General features: G+C 36.9%; 1 protein-coding gene and 1 long non-coding RNA gene across 3 annotated transcripts; both read right to left on the reverse strand.

Moving 5' to 3' along the window:
* Window positions 1–3,314: 3,314 nt before the first annotated feature.
* On the reverse strand, window positions 3,315–8,528 carry LOC125501855. 2 transcript variants are annotated; one of them, XM_048658932.1, is made up of 4 exons: window positions 7,987–8,528; window positions 4,352–4,657; window positions 3,896–4,279; window positions 3,315–3,824 (listed from the first exon to the last, which is right to left on the reverse strand). In XM_048658932.1, the coding sequence occupies exons 1-4, from the start codon at window positions 8,465–8,467 to the stop codon at window positions 3,694–3,696; spliced, it is 1,302 nt and encodes a 433-aa protein (XP_048514889.1). In that variant the 5' UTR covers window positions 8,468–8,528; the 3' UTR covers window positions 3,315–3,693. The 2 variants fall into 2 exon arrangements, with proteins under 2 accessions (XP_048514889.1, XP_048514888.1); XM_048658931.1 differs by having other exon boundaries at window positions 3,896–4,657.
* A 1,528-nt stretch (window positions 8,529–10,056) lies between these two features.
* Window positions 10,057–11,032, reverse strand: LOC125501734. The gene is made up of 2 exons (XR_007279375.1): window positions 10,949–11,032; window positions 10,057–10,147 (listed from the first exon to the last, which is right to left on the reverse strand). It is a non-coding gene; the product is annotated as an uncharacterized LOC125501734 (long non-coding RNA).
* Window positions 11,033–17,900: the final 6,868 nt, after the last annotated feature.

The raw sequence follows: 17,900 nt of genomic DNA on the forward strand, positions 1-17,900 counted from the left end.
TAAAGGCGAAAGAGAATTCTCTCGATGGAGCGCAGAGATGTCCGAACTCTAAGCCGTCGGCTGTCTCGTAAGCCCGAAAATATAGGAGTACTTGCTCACTACGTTCCAGCTGCTGCGTTGTGTCGAGCAGAGTCTCGTGACAACGCGCACATTCAGTACGCTGGATACACCGCCTAGCAATGTAGCCAGCGAAGTACTCAATGGCACAAATATCGAGAGTTGCCTCGGGATTCTCGTCAACGTCGATGACAACATGGTTGACATTTGCCCGCACCTGCGACTAGTCTTCAATGTCGACGGAGAAACGGTCAAGCGTATTCTCTAGTTCGCGAGCACGAGCTTCACTGCTGTGTGCTCGTAGTTCCGAGATTGTTCTCTGAACCAGTATCTCGTCCTCGTCGTCAACGCAATTTGCAGCTTGCGCTGGTCTCAGCAAATTCAGAGTCATATTTTTCTGTAGGATTTGCCGGAAAGCTTTCGCCGTGGGATTGGGATTAAAAGTCCCTCCGTACGAACGGATCTTGGAGAACAAATTCTCAACGGGATCTTGATTGACACGAGCTACTAGAAAGAATCTGACACCCTCTGCTTTCAAATCTTGCCACAGTTGCAAGATACCTCTGATGGTCGATTGCAAGCCTCGGGAGCATAGAGGAATCTTCAAACCATCCCTAGTGATAGTTCGCCACTTGGAAGATACCTCTAGTGCCCGTTCTAAGTGTTCTTGAACGTTAGAACGAAAGTCAGACATCGCACACTTGTTTCGATTCGGATCTATTGGACCGTGACTATTCAAATTGTCAAACAGATCGTTCAACAGCTCAAAAAACCTAGCCGTGTTCATGCTGGTCTTGCTAATTATTTGACGTGTTACCGAAGCAGTTTCCAGAGCCGCGGCTACCCTGCGGCTAAATACCTGAAGCGCCAGACGACACTTCATCTTGTCAGAGTCGTGAGGGTAGACGTGCTTTCTAGTTAGTTTACAAGCTGCCCTTGTAGTTTTGTTTTCTTCGATAGCCCATAAGGATTTGAGATCCATCCATGATACTTCCGTATTCTCACCGAGTTGGAAGTTGTGGAGTATGAGCTGATTCCTTATCCTTCTGAATCAGAAAAGAATATCGAAGAGCGTGTAAATTTTCGCGCCGTTAAACATGAAGTATGGTTCACCGTCGCGCGTCCTCGCATGCGTGGCACTTTGATTGCTAGTACCTTGATCACATACTATAGCCCGGACTCGTAGACCCGTTTCGTTGATTTTATGCAAAATCATGTCCAACAGTGAGCCCAAGTTAGCAGAATCTACACCTGTACCGCTTAGGACATATGCTAGCAGCTGTTTCCAGTTGCATAACAATCCTCGCAACATGAAAACTAGCGCAGTAGTCGCCACCGCGGATGAACAGCCCAAACTGCCAAGGTCCTCGTATCCTTCAATTTTTTGAAGCGATTCATGAAAATCGAGACCTTTTTTGATTTTCATCTCGTCGAAAATCAGTACACAGTTCCTCTCTTTGGGCTCCATAACGGAGGCTTCAGTTTTCAAGGATTGAAAAACTGTCGAGCAAATACCTGGCCATAAGCGGATCAAACTAAACCATTCCTTAATGATGCTTATCGATGGTAACACAAAACCCAGTTTGTTTCTCATTTTCCAATAGAGACTGGGAGACGCATAATGCATCTTCATCGAAAGTTGCCGCTCCTCTTCCGTAAAAGAGTTTCGTGGCTTATGGAAGAGCTGCATCATCACAAAGGTCAAAGGAAAACTATGAATGCGACGACGTAAGGCTTCAACCAAACCCTCGTCATAGAATGATCCTTGACGAATGCATTTTCGCAAACGTCTTATTTTCTCATCTTGCGCATTTGCTCTTTTGCGTAGACGAAGGTTCTGTTTTGTGAGCTTTACAATCAAGCTGCGCTGTGTTTTCAGCCATGTAAGCGAGACGTGCCTTGTTCTGCGCCATTCTTGCCGCATCTCGAAAGACGGAACTTCGCTCGGTTCCTTTTCGAAAGGGCGAGGCACAGCATCACGCTTCAACCACCCTGATCGAGGAAAAACGTCGTTTTCTGAGAAATGCATACCACATAAAGCGAGCTTCTGCAATTTTCGATCAGATTCGGTAGCTAAGTCGTCTCGTCCACTATTGACGAGCCACGTGCTTAGCCGGTCTCTATCCCTAATCGGAAGAGCATGAAATCGGAGACCAGGTACATTTTCTCTACTTCGTGCGCCACAGCGATAATAAATGCATGTGGTACTATGTGACAATTTTTTCTTGGTAACCGGAGCGTCCATGTTCACAAATAATGTGTGTAATGTATTACGAATTTCTTTTCGCACAGGTAAGACAAGAAACCACTCAAATTACTTTACAATTCTTTCCGCCCAATTGGGGCGATGAATTGCGGTTGTACAATTCTTTCCGCCCAGTTGGGGCGAAGAATCAGAAAAGATACAAATACTTATAGAAATTCGACTCAAAGAAGTCGCTAATTTGTAGGAGACACGATTCAACTCACCGAAAATTGCGAGCCCTTGAGACGAACCTAAATTGTATTATATTTGTGAAAGGGTCGTGTATTGTTTATAAAATATCTACCAAAGTCGTTGGATCACGATACTTTACACTTTTGGACTTCTATACAAAGGTATGATTGTCGCGTGTAAAGCCCTGACACGATGTTGATTTTTCAAGAATAACAAACATGAATAATCAAATTCGTCTGATATAAGCAATGAAGTGGGTGGCGATGAATCGATTGTCGAATTTTTATCCGCTATTGATATTTTCACAGACGCCGCATTTGTTTTCGCAATTTTTTTGAATGCATCGCACGTAGAAATTGATCCGGTGAGCCAGCAAGATAATCTTTACGGTAAAGATGAGGATCCTCATTGAAAAAAAAAAAAATTGTTAACGTTATTATATTGTAAAACTTGGTGATTTTGCGACTTCCCTAACTTCCATTTGTTACAAAAAGTATGAGATTCTGAAATGTATATTCGATGGAAACAGAATTTTCAAATCAACTAATATGAGACAATTGGATGGATCCAACGCTGTTCAGGGGGTGCGTATAGTACGAGAGCTAGCAACGTCGGGAAAACAAGCATTTCAGGTAGGCCAGTTTTTAGATATGCTATCTCTCTCACTCCCCCGGACGTCATACGGGCTATCTGGCTGGCGGTAGTGGTTGCGTTCATCAGTGCGCATCCTACCTGTACAGGTAAAATATCGATTTTTCAAATCATTTTAAGAAGTTTTTTTTTTTTTTTATTATTTTTATTGAATTTTTCGCAACATGAATCTATTATTGCCAGATATTTTTATCGTTGTTTAAATTGTGCCAGACGCTAATTTTGAATTAAAAAAAAAAAAAATTTCAAAATATTTCAGTATGGCTGAAATTTTTATATGATGTTATTTAAGTTTCTAAAAACCTAAAATTAATTTGCCAAACAATAATTCGATTGTTAAACCTTCAGCCAGACCGATCTAAAAGTGAAAAGTGATGTGGTACCATTTTGCTTGGTCTAGGAATAGTTGTCGAATAAATTACAGAGAAAGAATTAAAAACTATTAAATTAATTGTGGATTAACATAGCATTAAAATAATTATTTATTTTTGTGCAAAATTAAGGTAATAATCAATCTCAAGGATGAAAGTAAACAAAAATTATATTTTTTAATCCATAATTGTGTCACAAAAAACGGAGGCATCTTGATAATTATCATCATCATCATCTTCATCACTGCTGTCATTTTCATTGTCATCGTCGTCTTTTGGATTATCATCGTCTTGTAATAAGCTATTATCTGTAAAAGAATGAAAAATTGTATAATCTTTCGGCAAAGAAATTTATTAGTATTTTATTTTCAATTTTTACCTTTAATGATAATGTCGGCAACTAATGATGGTAACTGCTCTCCAACAAACCAGATAAAATCATATTTATCGTCATTTATGGTCCAGCCAGAAGCTTGAGGTGATAGAGATGTTGGGTGTTGTAAATGAGCATTTCTCCAAAACTTTGTTACGTAACGAATTCGTAGTAAATGCTGATACAATTCAGCTTTGCATGGTGGTAGGCTTGATGAATCAAAATTACGAAATTTTTTTTCAAAATTATCATCTGATTTTTTAGACCGATAAGTGTTTGAAAACAGATGAAACCGAACTTCATTGACGTTCCAAGAATCACGAGCTCCGTAAATGTGACAAATAAACTTTTCTAAGATCTTAAATGTCTCATCCAGCAATTCTTCATCATCTGTTATAATATTTTGACAGGCTAATTGATACTCTTCTGATTGCTCTAATAGTTTAAAAGGTCGAAGTTTACCTTTCCGGAAAAAAGCTGGTGTGTAGTCGCATCCCGTGAGTGCATGAAAGCACGGTAGAGCTTTCGATAGGGAATTCCCTAGAATTTCGTGCACTTGATTGACGCTTATAAATCGCTCATGATTCCCCACGCCCAAATTTATCCAGATTTTTAGTGATGCATTCAAATGATCCATGTTACCAAGAAGTATTATTAAAATATCTGTGTCTGAGCAGCGTATCACAACTTCACCATCGACATTTATTTGGCAAATGTGATATATTATTCGAGAATCGGCTTCTTCGTGTTCTTCGCAAGACAGTGAATCTTCAACAGTTTTAATAACTTTATTACTTTCAACCCGGTATGAATAGCACTTGTTGAAGTTCACATAAATTATTTTATCTCCAATGATAGGAGCCATTTCATCACCAGCCCAATGGTCAATAAATTTTTTATAATATATATATATATATATTTTTGTTAAAATATATATTTTTAAGTTCAGCTATAAAATTATGTGAACGAATTTGATTGGGCCCGATTGTAACTTGGCTGATTATTTCATCCCGACGTGAACGCTCAAAATCTTTGATTGACGGTGTAAAATATTGATCGAAGACAATATCGACACGATTGGATTTAAATCGTAGTATCATACTCAGAAATTTTTTAGTTAAAGCATCGAAGGTTACAGGTACTTCTTTCATTAAGTGTAACATGAAGAAACCATCTAAAATAGCTCAATTAAAAGATGAAGGTGGCTTATCGACGTTACCACCGATTTTCTTCTCAATCAATTTAAGCAATTGAGATTTGTCAGTTTTACAAATACTGCCATCTGCGTGGCACATTGATGTTGGCACTGGTGTCAGTGGAAACGTTAAAACTTTTTCAATATCAACTTTATGAGTTAACGATATTCCTAACATTCTCCCAAATAAATCGCGTTGCATTCTCAGCTCGACAACTTTATTTCCGAGAGTTAATTTTTTTTTTTTTTTTGGAGCCTCAGCGAAGTTAAGTATTTTATTTTTTTTTATCGGTTTGTCAAATCTATTTTCATCTATAGCACATTCAGTAATGAACTGTTTCCTTAACTCATCACCATTTTCTTCGACGTTCAGTAGGAACTCAGCTATATGTTGAGAGGCCGGCTTTCCAGTAGCTATATTGTAAATATTATCTTTGTTTAGATCTGGATCAAACGGATTACAGTTTTTTCCAAAAATATCGATAAAATCAGCAAGTTGTTTTTCAAAAATTTTAATCCGATCACGTTGTAAGTCTGCGGCAACGTCTTGCAAGTGTCTTAATCCACAAACATCGAGAACATGGGAAATCAAAGCAGCTCTAATACTATGGCTTTTTGTCCAGCGTTGACGTGCAGCTATCGAATTTGTAAAATGTGCAATACCGCTGAGACGTTTAGCTGCATCTGCATTTATAGTCTGTTCCAACGTAAGATCTATTGGTATTCTCGAAAAAGGTTTATCAGTTCTTTTAATTCCAAAACATCCAGATTTGAAGTCCTCTTTGAAGTCCTGGATGTGTTTCGTCAACGTTCTTCAGATTCTCATAATATTTAACACACCATCTAGCGTAGTTTGGCTGATTAAACATGAAAAATAAATTTGTGATTTTTGGAATTACATACTTAAACGTTTCAAAATCACCCATGCGTATACTCCTTGATAAAATGATGTAATAATTTACTAGTTGTATGTAGATCATGTAGAACTGGGCAGTTTTACCATGATCACCTTGTCTTGTTTTATTTACGAATTTTTGATACGAAGAGAGCAGCCGAAACAATACTTGATTTGGTAATAATTCAGCAGTCGTAGTTGAATGGGAAATTTCACGATTTTGATATTGTAAAAGATCATCAATGATTTGTTCTTTTAAAAAATTGTGTTCGACTTGTTTTGTTTTCAAGTATTGGTCAAAATGTAATATTTGCAAACCTACAGCCATCAACGGATGCAGACGTTTACAACGATTAAAATGTTTGCCTTCAATGATTCCGTTCACGGAGCCTCATGCTATGATCTTACTTTCAACCATCATATGTGATAATCCACACTCATTGATAAATACTCCAATCGCTTTAAAAAATGCCATCCTCAAATGAAATGAGCCAAGATGTATGAAGAGATTATCAAATTTTGGGGTTTCTGTTGCCTGAATTTTGAGAGCTATTTTAGCAATGGCCAAATCATATGTTACTTGGACGTATTTTTGGTCACATTCCACACCAACTTGTTGAGCCTGTGTCATTGTCAACTTCACTACTGATGTCTCTGTTGGTGACAAATTGATTGGAGTAAGGTAAGATACTTTTTGTTTTGGAGTATTATCCTTTATAATTCTACAATTAAATCCCGTCCACATTGGAGTGTTTGGCACGTGGAAAAAGAGTGAAGTCATATGTAATAAATCAATAGTTTGTACTAAAGGCAAGGTACTCGGAATAGATTGCTCTATGTTCTCAATAGGTGTTAATCGTTGTAACATTTGCAATCGGGCAGAAATTGGAACAAGTTCAGGAACAATGGCTTCAAAGGATCGTCTTCTTTTTGCTGGTGGTGGTAACATGTCGGACTGATCACTTCTACAATCGATATCATTTTCATTAGGAGCATCATTATCAATATTTTGATATATTATACCAACGGTGTTATCGAAGGCTACACCTGTGCATAACGATGATTTCCGAATAATATCAGGTAGACTAATTTCAGAGCGATGTACAGATGAATAAGTAGCTTCAGTTTCTAGCTCCTCCAGTGTAGTATAGTTGCAGCAATGTCCAAAACGATTAAGAATGTTAATGATTCTTCTACTACTTGTAAGACTTTTAACAGTCATACCAAGAGTTATTTGTTTTGATGGTTTAATAGTACCATTAGTCACACAAAAAATAGTATCAGAGGCGATTGAGTTACTCAATCGATCACAGTTTACACCATTTCTGCGACGAATATCTTTGCCTCCAATCAATACTTTAAAAAATCGATCTAATTTTTCAGGAATGGTACATTCACCATTGATTAAATCATTTGGCTTGATTTTTGAAGGTAATTTTAATTTGTCCATTTTTAAAATGGTGTTCCGCAGGACTAAAGCTACTTTATCAATAAGCTCATTTTCCTCGAGTCTCGTCAAATCATTATCTTCTAATAAACTACAATCTTTGTGCATGATAACTTTTTTTTTATTTTTTGAAATAATTTTGATTGATTTTTTAAATTGTTTAGATATTTTTTCCTCAAGATAATGATTTGTCATTAAATTTACATCTGACTGAGACTGAAGCTTCAATTCATTATTGTATGTATCACAAAGAGAAGATAACAACAAACAATTTTTATTGTTGATAACTTCTTCCTCTATTAATGATACAATTTGGTTGAAAATGCACTGGTGGATACTCCGATTGTCATGCCAGGGAGTTTGTGGATTATCAGCAATAACTTTATTATAATCATTTAAATATCCCAATTCACACGAATGATGATAAAAAATAATTTCACTTTTTGACTGTAAATTTTCTATTTTGTCTAACAACTCTTGATTACTTAACTTTGTCATCCACTCTGCTATTTTTTTATAAATATTTGCATCATTTGAGGAGTGTAAAGTTTGTTGTTTACCTTTTGATTGCTTGCGATCTTTCCCACAAAAAAAACAAACTCGTTTAACACCTGAATTTGTTTCTATATTTACCACACTTTCAGGCTCAATAATTGCATTAGAAGTGTCAATTTCTTGGATAACAACTTCTGTTTGTGAATTCTGAGACGTTTTATCTGGCAGGATTTTGCTAACATCTACTGCCGTATTTGATAACGAAGTTGAACTAGATGTGCTGGGAAGATCTACTGTTGACGAGAAATTAATTTCAGATAAATGACGATATTTTGTCATTAGAGCTGTAAAACTGCTGTAACAATTTCTGTGATATCCATCAGTGTCATTAACTTGCTCCGGTAACTGTACACTATTATATTTCAGTTTAAAATTTACACGTATTTGTAGAACTTCTTTACACTTTTTTAATTTATCTTCAACAAAAGTTATTATTTTTCCATTTCTGTCTTTACAAAAAACACATTTTAATTTTTCGCTAGCCATTGTAACACAATTTTGTTAAAAACATTAAAAATAACAGCAACGAATACACCAATGTGACTAAACTGACGCCATCTTGATTACAAACAGCTGCTGTCGTCTATCTCGCTTGCGCAACTAACACGTGATTGTCTGTACTCTTCTAACATGCCCAATCACTTTTCACTTTTAGATCGGTCTAGCTGAAGGTTTAACAATCGAATTATTGTTTGGCAAATTAATTTTAGGTTTTTAGAAACTTAAATAACATCATATAAAAATTTCAGCCATACTGAAATATTTTGAAAAAATTTTTTTTTTCAATTCAAAATTAGCGTCTGGCACAATTTAAACAACGATAAAAATATCTGGCAATAATAGATTCATGTTGCGAAAAATTCAATAAAAATAATAAAAAAAAAAAAAAACTTCTTAAAATGATTTGAAAAATCGATATTTTACCTGTACAGGTAGGATGCGCACTGATGAACGCAACCACTACCGCCAGCCAGATAGCCCGTATGACGTCCGGGGGAGTGAGAGAGATAGCATATCTAAAAACTGGCCTACCTGAAATTCTCTCTCGAAAACGTTGCTAGCTCTTAGACTAGTACGCTGACGAGTATTAAAAAATGGATATTTGTGTGCGAATTCAGGATTCTGTTAAATTTTGATAAATACAGGGAGTGTTTTGGAGGGTGTGCCCCTCATTATTCATGTTTTGAATCATCTTTTACTAGCAAAGTAAAGTGGTTATTTCTTTGACAAAGTTTATCGAGTCGACTTATTGTTAGTTGTGAAGAATGAAATCTATCGATGAAACTATTGAAAGTTGTTTTTGTCATGAATATTAGGTATTTAAAGAGCGGATCTAACGTGAAATGATAGACTATTTAAAGATTGTGCGCATGTATGGATGTGGTATAAGACATTTGTATATAATGGTAAATAATTTGTAGACCAAAGTACTTTGTAGACTAGCTTTGGATTAGGCTTGGTTCAGCTCTTCAAAATAATAGTTGGATTTCTCGCAGTATATCTTAATTGGCCAGGAAAATAAAAAATGTCGTTCTTTGTTCAAAAATAATTTTTAATAGGTATTTTTATCATAACAATAATAATAATATGATTAAAAAGCGCCTTTAATGCGCTGGCGGCCCCTGGGCACCGAAGATACAATTTGTGTTGGTGATGGGCCTCAGCCCATCACCTGCACTCGCGACATTCTTCAGTGGCCAATTTTTGTTCTTATGGCAGCTCTTCTTTTCATGCCCTCTGCTCTTCTTCCACTTTTCCTTCTCCTCTTTTTTATTTTTCTTCTGGTCATTGCCGCTTTTTTCCCCTCCTTTACCAGCAGCTTTACGTGCTGACCATTTGTACCTTCAACAATATCGATCATTAGAGCAAATCCACTCCAATTCACACAATTGCCTCACGCCAAAACGCTTGACAAACGGCTGTGACTACATTTTTTAATTATGAGAATGGTACTTAAGTGAGGTATTCGAGATACTTTCACATGAACGAAGTTTTCAACGAACAGCAAATTGTATGCGGCATGATAATTCTGTCGTATCCGATAATGCCACATGCCAATGTTACTTGGAACACTCACTTATTTCTCCTCGCATCCTTATCCCTTCCGGCCCGATGCTTTCTTTTGAGACTCCCGCCTCCACCAGCCGCTTGAACCTTTTCAACTGCCTGTTAATTCGTTAATTGATCTGTTAAATTTTGCATTCTTGTATTTTTGTTAACAGCTATGCTGTTATTGTATTAATCTACCGATTCATCTCATACTTCTCATTGCTATGGGCATTAAGGGTAGTCCCTAAATGGATCCGAAATTTCGAAAAAGTTCAATCAGCCCCGAATGGCGGAAACAAAAACTCCAATTTTTCCAGATTTTTATTCCATATTGTCGTCTCCCTACGTTGAATTTGATGTGAAAAATCAAGTTCATGATGTAAAGAATTAGAATTGTCGTAGAAGTGTCTTTCTTGTGGTTCATAGAAAATTGCACGATATTCGCTGATCATTTATAACGCGATCATTTACCGATCTTCATTTTCTGTTGGAAGATTGTTCTGCATTTACTATATTTACCTATCTCACAATACACGATCCATGTTAATAACTTTTGGCCTAGGATAACTTTGATATTGATCCAGAAGAGGCGATTGATCGGCTCGATGGAATCGTGCGAATATAATACAACAATCTTTCAAGGAGAAAAAAATAGAACAAAATATTTGCGATGCGAAGCATGAGTAAAGAACGTGAAATTTTGCATGAATCAAATAAATAGACACTTCTGAAAAAAGTTCAACCTATTACATCATAGATTTCATTTTGCACTGCAAATCAATATAGCGTACCAAAGGTAATTACCTATCAATAGAATAAAATAAGAAAGTAGAGACCTTTGTTTTCACCATTTACAGAAGTCGATTTCACGGCTTACGACCTATAAAAAAAAACTATTGACCCATTCTATCGATTTACCTTTTCTCCCACACCGGCTTCACCCTTGTGTTCGGTGGGATTCGGCTGTTGGGCCGCCTTCATGGCCAGGAGGAGCGCCCTGGTCGCATCCAGCTCTTTAAGCCTGGCCTCAATAATGGCCAAGTCCATGTTCTGCATTGATGTGAATTCGTAAAATTATAAAATACAGCCAATTTTAATTGTAAATCGTTATGAGCTACATAACACCCTCGAAAAGCACAAGCATGGTCAATTTCAACAATTATTCTCATCCAGTGAACATTTTTTTCAACAGAAATTTCATACGCATTCCAAAATATTTGGTGTTACATGTCAATTCTCTAGACTTTTTTTGGAAATCACTAAAATTGCGATCATTTGTGTCAGGCAATTGATTTTTCACAAGAAAAAAAATGTTCAAAATTCACCATATTCTTCCATATTCTAGGTGTATGTTATATCCCCTAAACACTGATCACATAATGACTTGCAAAGATATTCCCGAAAGATGAAAAAATCTGATATGGGTCATGGAGAAAATGGATATGCCATGCAAATTTACAGGTTACATATATGTATGTATAAACATTAACGATAACAATATTGCTGTTGAAAGCAATATACAATAACATTAATATACCCAATGTTATAATTACTCGCAAATATTGATTAGTTGCTACTGAAACTAGTCATGTATATCACTATTATTCGTTTTTTACTTACCGCCATGCTTTCTTCTCCAATTTGTTGCATTTTTTGATGCTAGCAATATGAACAATGTTTAAACAATTGAAATCTCGGCGCGCCACTTAATTCAGTTTTCATCATTATCGACCAACGCCTTTTACCGCTCCCAGTTATCGATTAAACGATCACCTAGTTCAGAAGTTACCTTCTCAACGCTTCACCCATTCGGAGTTACCGACGGAACGCTTCGCCCACTTCGCCCGCTTACTCTCCACGAAAATTTACCCAGGGCTGGCTCTCTTTCTCATAGCTAAACATAGGGTGGACCCAACTTTCGAACGATGACTAAATTAGTAATAATCACAAAATATGATAATAATTTCTCGCAAAATGAGTAATTTTTAGGAAAAGAAAAATTAATCTCACGAAGAATTCGTATTAGGTGCAAAATACGTTGATAATTTTCAAAAGAAAGAACTATTCTTCAAAGATTTTTGTTCTAGGCATTTAAAAAAAAAAAAAAAATGACGATAATAAACCTAACGTAAGAGGAACGTTTTCCCGAGAATGAGTGATTTTGCGTGAATAAAATGCTAATTTTCGAAAAAGTTATTAATTGCTCCGTTTAATATACCAACAATTAAAAAATGTATTTCAGGAAGAAACCGACCTATTATTCAATTTTGGACAAATGACCACCTATCGCAACATTAAATAACAATTTTCGAAGGAGTGAGATAAAATACTCAGGTACCGTCCATCAGGGACCGTTAACCACCGTATGTATTCCTGGGTAATTTTCATGAAATATCCATTATTGCTTAACTTCGAATCAATCAAAATTTAGTAATTAGTTTTTGTGAATGATGAAAATAGTTATTAAAAAATAAATAATCAATAATTTTATTCAAAGTTAAGATTCCTTTTCAGGAACTTGAGAATTTTAAGAAACAAAAAATTGTTGCACGCGACTATATGTTCAACGGTCTATTATATCTAGATCTGTAAATGGTATCGGACTTCGATACTAGGTCGATTTGTTCGTCTTGAACACTACTTTTTGATGTATATTTTATCGATAGTATACGAATTTTTCGAAGTCAGTTTCGAGAATTCAAAAATCGAAAAACCGAATTTTCGTAAAGTATGGCATTTTTGAGTGCTTCAAAAAAAATCTCAAAGAATCTTCTCACCGAGTCTGAATTTTTGTGACCATCTGGATCCTGTGCCGAATTTTTTACGATTTTCTACAGAATGTTTAATTTCGGTTTCTCCGAAATTTTCTCACGGAGCCCGAATTGATTGACTTAATGCACGGAGCGAAAGTGACATTGACAGCGACGTTGAGGACGATGACGACCTCGACTTGGCGACGCAGTTACGCATGTTCCAACCCACCGCAACTCCTGTCAGACCAGGATCGTATGAGGCTAACGCTATAGCCTTCTATACGGTATACGGCTATACGGTAAACAAGTTGTCCAAGGTGCACCCTTGTGACCGCTGTGGAGATATGATGATGACCAAAAAGGTATCCGATACAGTCAATTCTAATGAAAGGTATACGGTATGCCGAGAATACGTAAGTGACGACACGTATCTAGTTACGTCGTTAAAAAGACCAACTGACAGGTACCATAGGATTGTCGAAGCTCAACTACAGTCTTTTCTTCCAGTATTCATCCAGCATAAACACAAGGATGGCATACTGAAGGAGCTCGTTGGTCACGCAATTGATGCAACGACCAAAATTGACCCGCAGTAGTTCGACGAATCTGATCCGTGCAACGGCCACAGGATCTTCGCTGTACGGTTCATGTTGAGGGTGTAACTTCAACGTCATTGCCAGCTTGACAACAGGGCTGCCAAATCAAAGAGCCAAGAAAAGCGTCGTGCAACTGCGACGAGACGAAATGCTCTTAAGCCAGCCAGAAAGATGCGAAATATCCTCCATACCTAAGGTTGACACGAACTCTTGGCACTTTTGTCGAGTACACGTAGCCGATAGCAGAACGTACAGGTTATATAGATACTTGTTACGTAATCCAAATAACTCTGTTGATTACAGCTTGTTCAGACGGACATGTCTCGTCGTGATCAGCATTGACATTTTTGATGTTCACGTTGCAAATGATGAAATATTGAAGGGCGGAGTAAATATTTTCACACAATATTACCATAGCATTACTCGGAGAACCATGATAGATAAACAGTGCCTATGGGTTTTCTAGTTATTGTGAGATAAACGTGTTCCAAAAAAGTATTGTGGAGTCGCCATTTTCTTGCAATTGATTACGTGATATCGGTATATTATTATTCTGAACGTATTCTAATATTATTATTATTACATAATTTCATATCAATACGAACATATTAATAACTTACTACTTTTACATAATTATATGTATGTGAAAAGGGAACGTTGAATTCATAGCCGTCCCGATGCTACCGAGAGTTCAGGGTGAGCTGCTCGTGCAGTTATATTGCAGGGATTAATACCCATGTGTAAAACAGATCTGTGAATTCGGCAGAAGTTCTCGAGCGACTCCGCGGTATGGAAAAGTCGGTCGACTTACACTTTCTTGATAAGAAAGCATTAAGTGTGATAACGATCCATTTGGGGTAATACAAATGTTGAACTCTCTGTAGTATGGCTATTTTGTTAGGAATAGTTCTCCCTGCTTCTCAGGTGAAATTTGGGCTTTGTTGACCAACGCACGTCCATCTCATGTTATGTGATCGGTTTATCACACCGTTCACTGTAACAATGGTTCTCAGTATTTGGTTGGTCATCCGTTATCTTGCAACTCGAAAACTTTTCGCACATCGAAAGCGAAAAAACGGGGGAAGACCGGGAAAAGTGGACTCCATTCTGGTCTGGTCTCCTCCAAATGTGTATCGAGTGTAGCGTACCGCTTACTATCCAATCTAGGATTCAATGGGATACAGAGTGCTTCGATAGATGCAAATCCCAGTCTGACGGCAGAACTTCGTTCCCTAATATCGATACAATGATTATGAAACATGCGATTATTACTAATTCAAAGTTTCGACTTTCAGATTCGACAAACTGGCGTTCATCGTCCCTGCCGGACGAAATCGATGGACCCTATTGTATTACACCTACAAGCACAATCTCTTATTAATCGAAATATCACTCATTGTCTGTAATTATATTTTAGGATTCGTGGCTTCAATAAAATAGCTGGATGCCGAAAAGGTGTCTAAAAGCATCGTACGTACATCTATCTTCGAGTTACAACGATAGTATATTCATCATCACACATGGGTCATTTCACCAAGGTGACGAGCGATTCTCATCATACAGTAACGGTAAGCAGTGCACTGCTCATGCTGCAGTTTCAATCGCTATGTCTGCTGTGAAACCAGCTAATCTTCAGACTAATGATATAATCGATAGTATATTGACACGTGCAGACAAATTATACATTGACAGTATGGCATGATGTGAAACTGTGCATCAGGATTTGAATTATGTGAATTACTTGGCAGTTTCAGATCTCAAGACGAATATTAGAGTTTTATCAAAGAATTGTCATTCTACATTTGACGTAGTGATTTTTGGGCATATATATAACAGTGCTAACATTAGTATGCCTAATTTGAAAAACGGTTTACAAAGCTTGTTTGGTAAATCAAATTCTCGAATTCTAACATGTCATGGAATTTCCGTTGCGGTAGGCACGTTGACTGATCAATTTTGGTTATATGATTCTTATTCAAGAGGACTAGACGGTAGAGTAGCGTGTTAGGGAAGGACTTTATTCATGATATTCACCGACATCGATTCACTGTTAAAAATATTTATTGAAAACATTCATAAAACGACAGACAGAGCTGGAAACCAGTACGATTTAACATATACTCACGTGAATATCACCGATGTTGCCGAAATAAGTGATCAGTCAATGATGAAGGTTTACGCGAAACATTTAAATTCTAATGAAAATGAAATTAATCATCCAGCTATTGATGCTCACAATGAAATACAAGTTATTCAGAGTCAAAAACGAGTGATCGAAATGGGTTCAAATATTAGTATCGCTCTCTCGGATAGCCAGATTAAAGATTCAAGTAATATTGAAAATTCTCACATTATCGATAATTTTGCAGAACGAGTCATTACGGTTAATATTCATACCGAGAACAATTCAAGTGACAATGCCGATGTCAACCAAATCGAAGACGTGACTGAATTAATCTGCAATGATTGACTATTGAACACAAAACAACATCAAATTGTAGAGTCAGGTTCAAATATGGCCATCTCTCTCATGGAAAGTCAAATTAAGGATCTAATTGTGAGTGACGTGGAAAATTCTGTTGTTAATGACAATTTTGCAGAACGAGTAGGAAAGAAATGATATTTATACCCAAAGCAATATAATTAATAATCATTGCGCCAAGTTGAAAAAAGTTGAAAGGATGAGTACTGTAGAATACAAACAAAAATCTCGGGCACGTCAAAGATTACACGTCAGTTTGCGAAGTGTCAATACAAGTAGATTCAACGCATTCGAACAGCATTACATTGATCAAATGAATGTGTGTGTGGTATTTGCTCTGCCAAACATTTTGCGGTAGAAAGAGTGTCAGATCAAAAAACTTTTCGATGATTGTTGTTTACACTGAGACGTGGTTCTAGAGCAAACACCAAATCCGCCAAACGAATGACGAGAGTTCTTTGAGACTCACCATATTACATCTACACTTTTCTTCGAAAGAATAAGAAGTTATAATAGTCTAGTTTGTTTTGCTTCGTCCAACGCCAACTTCATGGACAAATATGTTATTAAGTAAATACTGCGTTGGATCCGTTAGTCAATGACATTTCAAGTAATGGTCAGTTTTTCATTGTAGATGCAGATGATGAAACAGATCATCAATTACACCGAAATAACGAGCTAAACCGTAAAATATTGCATACTGTCGATCAGTTAATACGTGAACACAACGTTTTTGCCAAAGCTCATCAGATGATAGGTGATGAAATGGAAAACCAACGCATATCAGCAATCCAAAGGAACGAGATCTCACCGGGATTACAATTTTTATTCACGCTAAAGCCGAGAAGGGATCGTCGTCAATTGAACTTTCAAAGATACAACAAAGTTGCCGCAGTGTTCTCGACTACAGCTGATGGTGAAATTCCAGAAACTTTTGTAAGTATTCGGAATGAAAGTACCAAAACATTACAAAATGTAAGCTCAATGGATCCGATTGTAGAACCATAGATATACTCACTATTTCATCCGTATGGTACTCGTGGTTGGAATAGAGATTTGACGCGTGACGGTAGAATTGGTTCAACGTACAAACGTATTAGCTGTGCAGCATATGTCAAATATATAATTGCAATCAGAGACACTGAATTTAATATTTTTTTACTCGGCAGACAATTATTTCAGCAGTGGATTGTTGATTTTTACGTGAGAATTGAAAAAGATAGGATAGATTACTGCCAAAATTATCAGAAAGAATTGCGTGCCGAATCTTCTCAAGGTTCAGTAGATTATTTGGATAACGGGCGGGAAAACATGAATGGTCGTGTTAGTAAAATATTTTTGAACATCAGCAGGCAGCAGATAGACAAGACCATCGGTGCTCGCGTTTTTGAAGCCAAAAAGTTATCTGATGAATATGATTGTCATACATTTCTGCGGAAATTCCAGATGAAAAAGAGAATGAAAATTTACACGATATCGTGATGAAGCACGTGATACATGGCCCATGTGGAGTCTGGTGTATGAAAAACGATAAATGTTCGGAACATGTCCCGAAAGAGTTTGAGGAAGAAACAATAACAGATGAAAATGGTTATCCTTACTTTTGTCGAAGAGACACGGGGCTATTTTTCGAACGACCTAGCAGATTTATGGTAAACAATCAGTACGTTGTGCCATATTGTCCTCGACTATCAATTACAACCAATAGTCACACTATCGTGGAAATAGCATCAAGTATAAAATCGGTAAATTACTTGTACAAATACATTGTTACGTCCCACGGGTACCTCTAAAATTAAAAATTTCCAATATCCCCTAGATTATAAGCAAACTAAGTTACTTAGGGTGACCATCGGAACCTGGGATATTGCGGATGTGCCGGTCATAAAACCCCGGCATAATCTAAAACAGATCCCTAATCCACATAGACATTTGCAGCTCAAGACCCTTTTGTTCTTTTTTTCTTCATATTGTAAACCACTCCGAATTCGAAATATTCCGTAGTTCCATATGTAAATTTCAATCTTATTATGCAAAAT

Source organism: Athalia rosae, chromosome 7 (genome assembly GCF_917208135.1).
Source record: "Athalia rosae chromosome 7, iyAthRosa1.1, whole genome shotgun sequence".
Classification (NCBI taxonomy): Eukaryota; Metazoa; Arthropoda; class Insecta; order Hymenoptera; family Athaliidae; genus Athalia; species Athalia rosae.